At 42.7% G+C, this 13,991-nt stretch overlaps 1 protein-coding gene across 1 annotated transcript in view; it reads left to right on the forward strand.

Annotated features, from left to right (window-relative positions):
- The window catches only part of LOC126195644 (vesicle transport protein SFT2B), a 72,811-nt gene that overhangs the window by 23,226 nt on the left and 35,594 nt on the right, over positions 1-13,991 (forward strand). Inside the window, exon 2 of the mRNA XM_049934272.1 lies at positions 1,715-1,884. Within this exon, the coding sequence (XP_049790229.1) occupies positions 1,715-1,884 (170 nt within the window). The remainder of the gene's footprint in view (positions 1-1,714; positions 1,885-13,991) is intronic.

Below are 13,991 nucleotides of genomic sequence, written 5' to 3' on the forward strand. Positions count from 1 at the left end.
AATCAGTCATCAGTTGTCATCAGTCGATTCAGTTCTTCCACACACACTCTGCATTTCACATTTGATCTGTACTGGCCTAGTTTTTAATTTATCATATATTGTATTGATCTCAGCTGTACTTATATTAGAGAGGGAAGAGGGCAAAAAGACTATTGCAATAGTCAAATTTTTAACTTTGAAAGATAAAGTAATCCCGTTGACATTTTTACATATGTTACATATTAAGCAGTTTATGTATGGTCTGCACATAGTAGTAATTCTGGAAATGTCAGTTTGACTACTCGTATAATTGTAGTTCTAGAATGTGTTGGTCATTTTCAGATTATAATTGTAAAGTATTAAAACATTCCAGGTGTTGTCAACATGACGTTTGCAGCTTACATCAACATAGTACTGGCAAGTCTGGAGTTCCAGTTAATGATGGCATTTCTAACTTGTGAGCAGTGATACTGTATAATGTAGAGTATTGTAGTTAAAGGAACCATATGGCAGTATAAATTTATTTCATTGCAAAGAGAGAGAAAGGCACAAATCACTTGTGAGGAAAATGTAGTTTATTAATGCTTTTGTAATGTGTGCATGCATAAAAGTTTATTACCAATCTTAATGCAGCTTGGCTATTTACATAGTCCTTGCCCTCATGGATCCAATATAAAATTTATTAAGAATTTGTCCCGTGAATAAAAATTCATATTGATCTATCACAATGGTTCACCAGTGTTGGGTGATAAGATGTACCATTACAAATGATAGATTAAGTACTTTGAGTATTTATAAATAATGTAATTTTGTAATTAAAAGTACTGCTTTACACTGATGTTGGAGTATAGTATGCTAGCTCAGCTTTGGAAGCATCTGAAATTTGCATGAAAATACTATTTTTGCACATAGTAGTGAGAAGATAGATGTGCACTCCCTCAGCCTGGAATGCAATTATCAATATAACTCGAGAGAGGCATTCATTCATGTACATTGAAGCATATAGTGTCTTAGTATTGACAACAATGATGCATTATTAGTTAAAAATAAAAACTTCGGTAATTCTGGACACTCTTATCTTTCTTTTTGCACTTAAGGTTGTTGATTGATAGATTGTGTGACACCATGGCCTGTTGCAAGTCTTTAAATTGGATGCCACTTGGGCGACTTACATGTCCTTAAAACCAATGGCTTCCACTTTCCTTAGGCAGTCACCCATCCAAATAAAAATATCACATGGTGTAAAAGGGGCAACAAGAAATCCAAGCTGATAGTGTATGAAAAAAAGGTGAAATGATTAAACGATCTGCACACTCATTCGTTTCTGTCATGTATCACATTCGTCTAAAACTCTAAATGACCAAAGCCAGAAAAGGTAGGAAGTTTCACTGTCTTATCAGCTACTTCTTCAGGGCAAATGTTAAAACAAAATTAGATTGCCAATGCTGCTGATTGAATAGTTCGTGGAAAAATTAGAATACAGACATTTTTGTGCTACATAGAATGTTAAAGCTAGATTATTTTTTCTATGAAAGACTACATGCTTGCTGCTGTATCATACAGTACGCTTTAAGAAAAATATACTTTCAGTTATGCTAGCAGCAGTAGCTTTACATGTAAAATTAAATTCGCTTATTCTGCTGTTTTTAATTAAAATTATTTTAGTGTGACTGTACAGAGCATTTAACATTTAATGATGTGTTTCAGGTATTGACTAATCCTTTTCCAATTGCAGCTGATGGAATCAACGACACTTAGTTGGTCAACAAGACTGAAAGGATTTATTGTGTGCTTTTTAATTGGCATTCTGTGTTCAATTTTGGGATCCTTCTCCCTTTTCTTTAGCAGAGGTCTGGTGCTGTTTGCTGTTTTTTACACTCTGGGGAATATCATTACACTTGCAAGGTATGTTTTTCTGATGATGTTCTGTCATTTTCCTAATATAGCCAACTGTGGGCTATGCTCCATAAAAGCAGTTTGTTGGCTTTGGTGAGTTCTATGTTTGAGATTATAAGAGAGCAGCTAGTCATATATATAAGATGGTGAAGACTTTCTGTGGCAGTCAGCTACATCCATCAGTTTGACACCTAAGGTGCAGAAACATAACTTGAATCAATATACAATAGGGTATTTGACTGTTCTCTGGAAATTGTCTTAAATGGTTAATTATGTCATTTAATGCTCATGACATGCTTTTTTCCTTCTTTAATTTCAGTATTCTGTTATAAAAATGGAAATTAAATTCAAATAATTTGAAAGCCCGCTAAAAGCTCCATTCAAGTCATGTGATGTCTGTGATGTCACTGGCTAGCTCACTACATCATAAAGCTTATTCACAGTGATATTTTGTTTCGGAATTTATGTTTCAGAAAATTGGTTACAAATGGTGTGTAGTAAAACACTGTAAAAATACGTACATAAAAACTCTAGAGAAATTGTTTTCGACTGTTTTCGAGAACGAGAAGATGTGTACAAATTGGTTGCACTGTACCAGCAAAATGCCACCACATAACGCCCAAGTTCCCTTTCTTAATTGAAAATGTTGTGCACTCTGAAATTTACATTAATTTACCTCCAAGATATGCTTTCCCACTGTTCTAAAAGAGGATAGCATCAGTCAATGAATTTAAACTCTTAGAAAAAATAATCATTATACTTGAAAACCAATCACACTTACTAAACTTCACCACACGGATTACAAATAGAATATTATTGTGTTTTCCTTGGTGTTTACATGAGCTTACATTTGCAATAGCTATTCACACGTTATGTTCAAAAAGATATTTTCTAGTTCATGTGACCACATACTTGTTATTTTGGTTTTTATCTTGGTACTTTCCAGTTAGGGTTCTTATTATTTAAGCTTTTGAAATTTCATCATCTTACATAAAATAAAGTTAAATCTGCTTCAGACATGATGTTAGTGTACACTCACAAACAGCACAGGCCTTACTCATGTTACCTGCATGTTGTAGATGCTTTCTCTCTCTCTCTGCATACAAAACCTCATCATCATGCACATCTTTGTACTGTGGGAGTATGGCAATATCCTCACCACCAGCAATGCATTCCAAAAAAGAAAATTGTTCACAAGCAAAGTAGATGCACTTATCCTCAGTTGTCCACTTCTCAAACTAAGATTAATGTGAAGCTACATACAACACAGCCCACCATCAAAACAACTGCTACAATGAGTTCTTGCTAACACTATTTTCATATTTTGTGTAAAACTTTTAAAAATTTGTGACCCTCTGGGATTTTTTTAATCTCATTTATTTCATTATTCTTCATTACATTTGTTCAGGATGGATGTCCCATGACACCTGTTAAAGTTCATCGTGGATCCATTTACTCAGTGTTTCTTTCATTACAAAGGGCAGCTATGTATCCATAGTCACATACGCTAACCGTTGCACCACAGAATGCTTGCTGTTTGTGGTACCTCTTGCTGCATATCTCGTGTACCGGAAATCAGCACCAAGATTTGCCAAGAATAATTTTATTGTAGTCTGGGTCATATTTCATGACAATCTAGATATAAGATATAGACCCATTTGCAAAAGTTCAGCAAATCCTTAGTTTTGAGTAGATTTAATGATGTTGCATGGAGCAGGCAAAAGAATGTCCATCCTTGCACATGTTGCCGCTCTGAGTAGAGCATAAATGCATCAGTTTTCATAAGGTTTTCACTATCAGTGCTCAGAAAATTCCTATCTGTTGTTACTTAAAAGTTGTAAATGCGTTAGCCATCACTGAGTAGCTAAACCATTAACAGAAAAATTACACAAAAACTTCGTAACTTCGGCTAACATCCTATAACATACGTGTAGGTTTGTCTTACTCCTAGTGTGTAACATCGCCAGAGTTTGTCATTAACAGTGTGTTTTCAGTCACGTGACCAAATCTTGATATTTAATGATTTTTAAGCTTTAATTACTTAAAAATAAGAGATTTTGTAAGAATATTGATCATAAATGCAATTTGAAGGTTATAGTCACTCCAAATAACAACAATCTGAACCATATTTTTAACATAGGAAAATAGCCTGTTGTTGCCAATCAGTATAATTTCAGATTGGATATTCAGGGTCCAATTCTGAAAGTGTATAACATCAATGGATTTATTTATTTTTTCCACACAGAGATCACAACAAAATACTAATTTGTGGTGCTTTAGTTCAGAGTTCATGTTCAAGGAGGAGAAATACCAACTTTGTGGTTTGCCAATAAAATTTTAATTCTGCCATACAGCAAAGGACTTGGAAGTGCAGTTGAATTGAATAGAAAGTGTCTCAAAATGAGGATGTAAGATGAACATTAACAAAAGCAATACAAGAGTAATGTAGTTGAATTAATGTAGACTATACTGAGGGAATTAGATCAAGAAATGAGTGCTGAAACTAGTAGATGAGTTTTGCTATTTGGGCATCAAAATAAATGATGATGGCCGAAATAGACAATGTATGAAATGTAGATTGGCAACACCAAGAAAAGCATTTGTGAAGAAGAGAAATTTGTTAACATCAAATATAAATTTTAGAGTTGGGAAGTCTTTTTCTGAAGGCATTTGTCTGGAGTGAAACGTGAATGATAAAAAGTTCAGACAAGAAGAGAATAGAAGCTGTTGAAATGTGGTGCTACAGAGGAATGCTGAAGATTTGATGGATACATCGCATAACTTGCGAGGTGGTACTGAACAGATTTGAGGAGAAAAGAAGTGAGTGGCATAACTTGGCTAATAGAAGGGGTTGTTTGATACAACACATTCTGATCCATCATGGATTCATTAGTTCAGTATTGGAGGGAAATTAGGGGGGAGGAGGGTAGAAATTTCAGAGGGAGACAGAGAGTAGTGCAGTAAGCAGGTTCAAAAGGATGTGGGTTGCAGTAGCTACATAGAAGACTAGACTTGTGCAAGATAGAAGAGTGTGAAGAGCTGCATCAAACCAGTCTTTGGACTGAAGACAGCACCGTCCAGATTGCAGAATGATGTATCGTACACAACCACTGTTTGACACCATCAAAATATAATACTATGAGATTGCTCTGTAAGGGGCAATGGAGAGAACTGTTTGACAAAGAGGAACTTTAACTAATTTATTTCTGCGGTCTGTAGTTAAGTGCTTTTAATAAATGGTTTCCCTAACTTGATTTTTATGTGATAAATTGCCAAATTAATTATTTTTAAATAACCTCCTACAAACTTATCTTGTTTTTGTCCCAAGACTGTTAGTCTTCAGAACAAACAAAAGCCAACACCATAAAAGAATCACTGAAAGTGAGTGAAACTGATACTACTTATGACTGAAATTGCTGTAGATGGTTAAATCACTCTCACATCAGTGTGTTCAGATACTGCCATAAAATTAACTCGGAGCTTCTAATATCACAGTTTGATTGTGACCATATAAGTGTTTTTGTGATATTTATTATGGTAGTCCAGGTCTTGCAGACACCTGTACTCCTTCTGTGCTCTGCCCTTCTCTACCTCCAAAAGAGGCGGACGAGGAGGAGGAGGAGGAGAAGACAAGTCTCGCCCCCCCCCACCCCCCACCTCGCAGCCTGAGTCTGACATCTTTTTTTATGGATGTCACCCCACTAACCAAGTGTCATGACCTCCTCTCGGCTTCTTTTTGTCTAACCTGACCTCTCGACATATGATCACCCAGTAGAACTGCAGCGGATACTATTGTCACCTACTGGAAATACGTCATCTTCGATTTGTGCCTCCTCAGTGACGGTTCCCCTTCCCACTTTTAGGCTGCTCATGGCATCTTTATTGCTATTGATCTCACAATCTCCTCCCCTGCTCTTGTGGCTTCCTTACATTGGTCATCCCACAGTGATCTTCAAGACGGTGACCACTTTCCGGTGATTCTATCGTTCCCGTGCTGCCGCCAGGCAGACAGGCCTCCACGTTGGGCATTCCGCAGGGTCAGTTGGCCTTTATATATGTCTGCTCTGCACTTCAACATGTGCCTTTCGAACTGCATTGCTGCAGTCGTACAAAGCGTCTCTGCCATTATTCTTAATGCTGTTGGCACTGCTGTCGGCACTGCTGTCCCTCTATCCACAGTTCACCCTCATCATTGACCAGTACTGTGTTGGACCAAGGATGTAGCAGTCGCTATCCAGGAGAACTGCCACCAGGCGCTACAGCAATTTAAACAACACCCTTCACAGAAAAACCTTCTTGCTTTAAAGTGTCACTGTGCTAAGTCTCGTTACCTTATTAAGCAGAATGAAAAAGAATGCTGGGAGTGCTACGTTTTCTTCCTGGGAATATAGGCCTTTTCTTTGCAGGTTTGGTCCAAGCTCTGTAGCCTTCTGGGCCACCAGCAATAGTCAGCTCTTCAGGGTCTTAACCTCCAAGGTGCTCTGTGCACTGATCCATTGGTTCTTGGAGAACACCTGGTGACACACTTCACGATGGCATCGGCGTTCTCTTCCTGTCGTGCTACATTTCTCAGGCAGAAATGCCAAGTTGAACAGAGGGGATCTGTTCAACCTGCACAACACTCAATGGGAATTCTTGCAGGATCATGTCTTCACAGGACATGGCCATCCACAACCAGATGATCCAACACTTGGACATCTCAGGGTCTTCAACCGTATTTGGCTCACGGGTACTTTTCCATGGCAATGACGAGACAATATAGTGATCCCCGCCCTTAAGCCCGAGAAGTACCCCACGTCTCTAGACAGTCACTGCCCAATTAGCCTGACGGATGTACTTTGTAAACTGCTCTAGAGGATGGTTAGCTTCAGATTATGTTGGGTAGTTTGTTTATGTTGGGTACTCGAATCTCAGCACCTTTTGCCCCAGTATCAGTGTGACTTCCAGGAGGAACAATCTCCAAATTACATTTACTCAGATTGGAAACAGCAATCCCACAATCTTTTACTGACCACCTGCACCTTGTCGCGGTCTCCTTTGACCTACATAAGGAATACGACATGGCTGGTGCCATCACATTTTAATTACCCTCTATGACTGGGGCTTCTGTGACCCCCTTGCAGATTTTATCTGTGAGATTTTATCTCACTAGCTCTTCCGAGTTCAAGCTGGCAATTCACTCAGCACCCTTGGATTCAGGAGAATGGTATCACACAGGGTTCTGCGTTAAGTGTCACGCTCTTCCTCATAGTCGTAAATGGGTATGTAACCTCTGTTAGGCCTGTGATTACCCCGGCGTTATACATCGATGATTTTTGCACCTGGTGCAGCTCCCACTCAGTAGCATCTGCCAAGCCCCAGCTCCAAGGCACCATCTGGTGGGGCTCTGTGTGAGCCATCTCCTGTGGCTTCCAGTTTTCTCTTGTTGTCGACCCACAGTATACCCCAATCCAGAACATTATTTAGGCGACCAGTTCCTCGATATTGTAGCACAGCCCCTTTTATTGGGCTTTATATTTTATAAAAAGCTGATGTGGCTGCCCTGAATTCACCACCTAAAGATACTGTATGTGGAAGCTTAATGATCTCTGCCTCCTGGCCCACACATCGTTGGGTGTAGATGATGCCACTCTTCTCCATCTTTACCATGCCCTGGTCTTGTCCAGACAAGATTCTGGTGGTCAAGTTTGTCTCAGCAGCTCCTTCGACTCTGCAGATACTTGACCCTGCTCACCATTGTGGGATGCATCCGGCTATTGGTGCCTTTCACACTAGTTGCATTGACAGTCTCCTTGTAGAAGCGGGGATCCCCCCCTCTACAAATACACACACCAAAAAAAAAAACTTTTGCATTACCTCATTTCCAAGAGTTCCTGTACAAAAAATTGGAATAAATATCAACATAGATATCATTTCCATCCTTTTTATTGCTCATCAAAACCACACATTGCATGTTGTAGCACCATACAGCGAGACCTTCAGAGGTGGTGGTCCAGATTGCTGTACACACAGGTACCTCTTATACCCAGTAGCACGTGCCTGTATTCATCATGGCATACTATCCACAAGTTCATCAAGGAACTGTTGGTCCAGATTGTCCCACTCCCCAACGGCGATTCGATGTAGAACCCTCACAGTGGTTGGTGGGTCAAGTCGTCCATAAACATCCCTATTCAATCTATCCCAGGCATGTTCAATAGGGTTCATGTCTGGAGGACATGCTGACCACTCTAGTCGAGCATCGTTATCCTGAAGGAAGTGATTCACAAGATGTGCATGATGGGGGCGCGAATTGTCGTCCACGAAGATGAATGCCTCGCCATTATGCTGCTGATATGGTTGCACTATTGGTTGGAGGATGGCATTCACATATCATACAGTTATTACAGTGCCTTCCATGACCACCAATGACATAAGTTAGCCGCACATAAAGCCACCCAAAAACATTAGGAAACCTCCACCTTGCTGCACTTGCTGGACAGTGTGTCTAAGGCATTCAGCCTGTCCTGGTTGCCTCCAAACACATCTCCGACGATTGTCTGGTTGAAGGCATATGCGACACTCATTGGTGAAGAGAATGTTATGTCAGTCCTGAACTGTCCATTTGGCATGTTATTGGGCCCATTTGTACCATGCTGCATGGTGTCATGGTTGCAAAGATGGACCCCACCATGGACGTCGGGAGTGAGGTTGCACATCATGCAGCTTATTGCACACAATTTGAATTATAATTCGATGTCCTGTGGCTACACGAAAAGCATTATTCAACATGGTGGCGTTGCTTCAGGATTCCTCCAAGCCGTAACTCGTAGGTAGCGGTCATCCACTGCAGTAGTAGCCTTTGGGCAGCTTGAGCGAGGATTGTCATCGGCAGTTCCTGTCTCTGTGTATCTCCTCCATCTCGGAACAACATTGCTTTGGTTCACTCACACACACCTGGACACTTCACTTGTTTAGAGCCCTTCCTGGCACAAAGTAACAATGCAGATGCAATCGAACTGTGGTATTGATCATCTAGACATGGTTGAACTTCAGACAACAAGAGGTGTGTACCTCCTTCATGATGCAATGGCTGGAACTGATTGGGTATCGGACCCACTCCGTCTAATAGGCGCTGCTCATGCACACTTGTTAGTGACGTCTCTGAACAGTCAAGGAGACTGTGTCTGTGATACAATATCCACAGTCAATGTCTATCTTCAGGAGTTGTGGGAACTGAGGTGATGCAAAACTTTTTTCGGTGTGTACAACGGAGCCAACCCCTGGTTTTTTATGCAATCCCTGACTAACCACCCACGGGTGGGATTGCTGGTTGGAATGCCTCTACTTCTCTCTGTTGGATCTCTGTCTCCACTCACTGGAATGCGCCCTGTGTATTTCCTCCCACACATCCCCCCCCCCCCCCCCTTGGGTGGTGCATAGACCATGGATTAGGACCGACCTATTCCAGGGTCCTAAGGTCTCTGTCGCCCCTGTGGTTTTCTGGCATGTTGTACGTGCCATCCTAGCAGAGTTCTAGGGTGCCACCATCTTCTATACTTTCACATCCCCTACTGGCTTGGATCACCATTAATTGCCGGGATCACGTAGTGTGTTCACAGCAGAGCTCGTAGCCATTCAGAGCCCTTCATTTTGTTTCTCAGGCCTCCCTCCACAGTGTCTTAATTTGTATCTACTCAATGGAGCCTGCAGGCTATCGACTGATGCTGCTTTCGTCATCCTTTGATCTCTGCCATCCATGACCTTCTCTTTGCCCTTGGCCGTGCTGGCACCTCAGTTGTCTTTGTGTGGGTCCCAAGTCATGTGGGTATCCCAGGGAATGAATTGGCTGACCTTTTACCTAGAGAAGCAGATATGTACCCCCATTTGATTTCGCGACTGTAGCTGCGGATATATGGATCTATGTCAAATCTCTCTTTGACCAAAAGTGGAATGACATCTGGTGCTACTACTCACAGTAAGAAACTCTGCACAATCAAGGTGTCTTAGTGCGGTTTGACACTCTTCCTTCTGCTCCTTTTGGAAGGAGTCCATTGTCTTATGCCTTCTATGTATTGGTCACACCAGGCTCACCCATTGTTTCCTCTTGCATAACAAAGCAACCCTATAACGTGATTGTGGAGCCAGACTAACAGTGTCCCATATATTGGTGGAATGTTCCCTTCTTGTGGCCTTTCATTCGAAGTATCATCTTCCAGATTCCTTTAATTCACGAATGGTTGAACTGGACCTCAGTTTTCTCCATGTAAGTGGTTTTTATTTTCAGATATAAGGTTTTGCTATACTCCTGGGGCAGGGCAGGGTGGTTGTGGTTGGGGCCTCTCTTCATTTTCTTGGTCTGGGACCCATGACACTCCACCTTGCAAAGATCGCTCTTTTATTCCTCTGTTTTCTCAGTTTTTAGATTTGGACTACCCTTTTATACCTTCTACAGTGCATGTCCTAACTTCCTTGTTTTATAGTTTGACTCCTCTCCACTTTTAGTGGACCCTCAATCTTCTGTGTGTAACTTTGGACTCACGGGACTGATGACATCACTGTTTAGTCCCATACCCGTCAATCAGTCAATCAATCAATCAATCACTCAATCCATCAAAAATGCAAGTTCTTGTTGCAAATACATTTCTCGGGTTTGCCATTAGATCTTATTGTGTAAATTCCTCAATATTTCATCAATGCAACTGTTCATCATCTTCAGGTGGTGGTAGTTGCTGCTGTTACTGCTGCAAGACGTGACTGATGATAGTTGCGTGGTGGCATCAGAATTTATCAGGCCAGGAGGCAGCAATATGCATGCATGGAAAGACGATTGCAGTTGGAAGACTATTGCAGTTGGAAGATAGTTGCATTCCTAGTGCCCCCTACTTGCAGCCACAGAAAGACATTCCATGCATGCACTGTTGGCAGTGACTGTGCTGCCGGACACTCCTGTTTTTAAAAGCTGAATTAAATTTGTCATGCATTGCATCGAGTCATTAATTGGAAGTTTTTGTTTTCCTGTTTTGATTTATTGGCAACCAGTGCTGGATTCCAGGTGATGCTTAATTGAAAAACTGCATCCCTGTTGATAATATTATCTGTCATATGGATATGCATGGCCTCCTTACCAACACAGTCCCAGAAAGATGATGCTGGGGATAAAATTTCAGGCCATAAAACATGTGCTGTCCTGTGTCCAGCCAATGCTTTGCCACCACTGATTTCTCACGTTTCCCCCCGGTGTGGTGTTCAACACAACATTCTAGCACAGTTTCACATGTCTGCCCAGTACAACATTTTCCACATGCCATGTTTCCTAAGGCCAAGGTAGTCTGAGCAAGCACAATAAATCCTTCAATTTTGCTGGTGGCCTTTTCAGGATTCTTTCTGTTCTTGAAGACATCCCATGAAAATAGGGCAAGATCGCCTTTTCATTGAGTGCCTCCGCATCTTCATTTACATCCCTGCTTTGTTTTTGCTTATAACGGAATGCATGGCGTATCTGTCTATCAGAACAGCCATTCTGTTGGAATACCATTCATAGGTGTTTTAACTCACCAAGTAGACTGCCTACATCTGAGTCCAAATGTTCTCTATGCATCAGAGAGGGACTAAGGGTACTTGTGGCCTGCAAATGTAGCTGCGTGTGAGTTGGTTTGTGATGGACCCTACGTCCCAGTCCCCGCAGGGGGCTCACCACTCTTTGGTGGATTTGTGCTTGTCTATCATGGGACCCCAGCCTTTGCAGGACTTTCCCTTCCATGCTGTATGACTATCCTCTTGCTGTTCTTTTTCCCCTCCTTTCGGGAACATGTCTGGGGTTTATTGGGAATGTTCTGCATTCTGTCACTGACCTGTGAACAGTCTCAACTTTCTTTATGGCTCCCTTTTCCTTTCTCTGTCTCCCTTCTTCTCCTGTTCCTCTGCTTCAGCATTTGAGGATCCCTTATTTCTTCTTCCTCCCTGTGCGCTCCTGAAGGCCGGCCCATGCATCTGACGTGTAAAAGGTGACTGGGTAACGCGTAATTCCCAGCCCTGGGTCAACAGGTAGGGTTTGCACGTACCTCCTGGTACAGGACAGGCCGAGGGAGGGGTGACTGCTTGAGCTGTAACCTTCCCAAATTGCCCATTGGTCCCTCCGTCAGGTGTTGAGGTCATGTGATCTGTGGTGTGAGCAATTACCTAAGGCGGGTGCGCCCTCTTGTTAAGGGGCCCCCACAGTTGGAAGGAGCGCACCATCGGAGACATTGGCAATCACGGGGGATTTCCTCACAGTGAGTCAATCATCCTCTCTATTGATGTCGACGAAACGTAAATGTAATGAGGCTACTGATTCGAAGACCCTTTCCGCTGCACCACGGTTCCTTGTGATATCATGTACTGAAGACAGTCAGTCCTTCTCCACGGTCAATCTGTTTATTATTCAGAAAAGTGTTGATGCCATTGCTGGCCCTGCAAAATCCTGCTCTCATTTACGGAATGGCATTTTGCTTTTGAGATGGCTTCTGATTCTCAAGCACAACAACTACTTGCTGCCTCGCTTCTCCATGGCTACCCTGTTGGTGTTGAGGTACATAGAACTTTGAATTCTTCCTGTGGTGTAATTTACACCATTCTGCTTGACAGTCTAACCAAGGCTGAAATACAATCTTACCTCTCTGATCAGGGTGTCATTGCTGTCCATCGTCTAATGAAAAATGTTGATTACCTCTTGGTGCCCACCTACACTCTTTTCCTCACCTTTGATAGGGTGGTGCTGCCGTCCAAGATTAAAGCAGGCTATGAAATCATCAAAGTCTGGCCATACATTCCGAATCTGATGGGCTGCTACCAATGTCATTGGTTCAATCGCACTAGAACGTCTTGTCGACATCCAGCCACATGTGTAATTTGTGGCAGGGATGCACACGAGGGCGAATGTCTGCCTCCTTCTTCCCGCTGTATCAACTGCAGTGGCAGCCACGCCGCTTCCTTCTGGGATTGTCCCGTGTATCTAGATGAGCAGGCTGTTCAAGAGATTTGGGTAAAGGAAAAAGTGCCTTACCCAGTAGCTCACAAGTTACTGGATTGTCGCAAACCCTGTGTTCTCCTGTCTGGCACCTATAGTTCAGTTCTTGGTACCCCTCGCTCCGTGAAGGACATGGACAGGCAGACGTGTGACCTCCAATTCAGTTCTGAGGTTGTGAAGTCGCCCAGTGTCAAGGTAGCATTGCCATCCTGCTGTGCAACAAACCGTCAAACTCTCACCTAAAGAGGCGAAGCTACCCACTACACAACTGGCAGGCAGGAAAGGACAGAAGGAGTTCTCCCGAGAAGACTTCCTCCATCCCTCCAGCCAAAAAAAAATTCAAGTCTTCCTATAACCAGAAGGGTTTGAAGAAGTCTGCTAAAGACAAACAGTCTTCTCCTTCACCAACTCGAAGATCCGGCTCGATGGTGTCGCCACGTGGTCACTTAGCCCGGCCAGCCTCTGTCTTGCTGGTGTGCACCACCAACCGTTTTTCAGCATTGGATTCCACAGACCAACCGCACATGCACGCCGATGCTTCTGTGGACCCCATGCAGCAGGATACTCCTGCTTCTGTGCTTTGTCGTAGCGACTCTCCACCAGCGGTACTTCGGCGGCCACAGAGGTGACACCCCTACATCTCTTCCTCCTCATGACTATCCTCCAATGGAACGTTCATGGCCTTCAGTCCCACAAAGAGGATTTACGGATGCTTCTAGCATCGCAACATCCCCTTGTACTCTACCTTCAGGAAACGAAATTGCACCCTCAAGACCGCTTTGAAATTTGACATTACTTACCAATTCATTTTGACCTTCCCCTCCCTCCGAGATCGGCATCCCATCTCATGGGGGCATTATGCTGCTCGTATGGGATGACCTTCATAGTCAGCCCATCTCCTTGACTACCTGTCTTCAAGCTGTTGCCGTTCGCCTTTTCCTTCCCCACCTTACTTTCTCCCTGTGTACCATTCATGTACCTCCATTCTTCGATGTCACCAAGGCAGACTTCATTCAGCTTATTGGGCAGCTACCTCCCCCATTTTTGCCACTCGGTGACTTTAATGCGCATCATCCCCTTTCGGGTTCTCCCAGGACCTGTAAGAGAGGTGCCCTCTTGGCTGACCTTC

The sequence above is a fragment of the Schistocerca nitens genome, chromosome 1 (assembly GCF_023898315.1).
Source record: "Schistocerca nitens isolate TAMUIC-IGC-003100 chromosome 1, iqSchNite1.1, whole genome shotgun sequence".
Taxonomy (NCBI): domain Eukaryota; kingdom Metazoa; phylum Arthropoda; class Insecta; order Orthoptera; family Acrididae; genus Schistocerca; species Schistocerca nitens.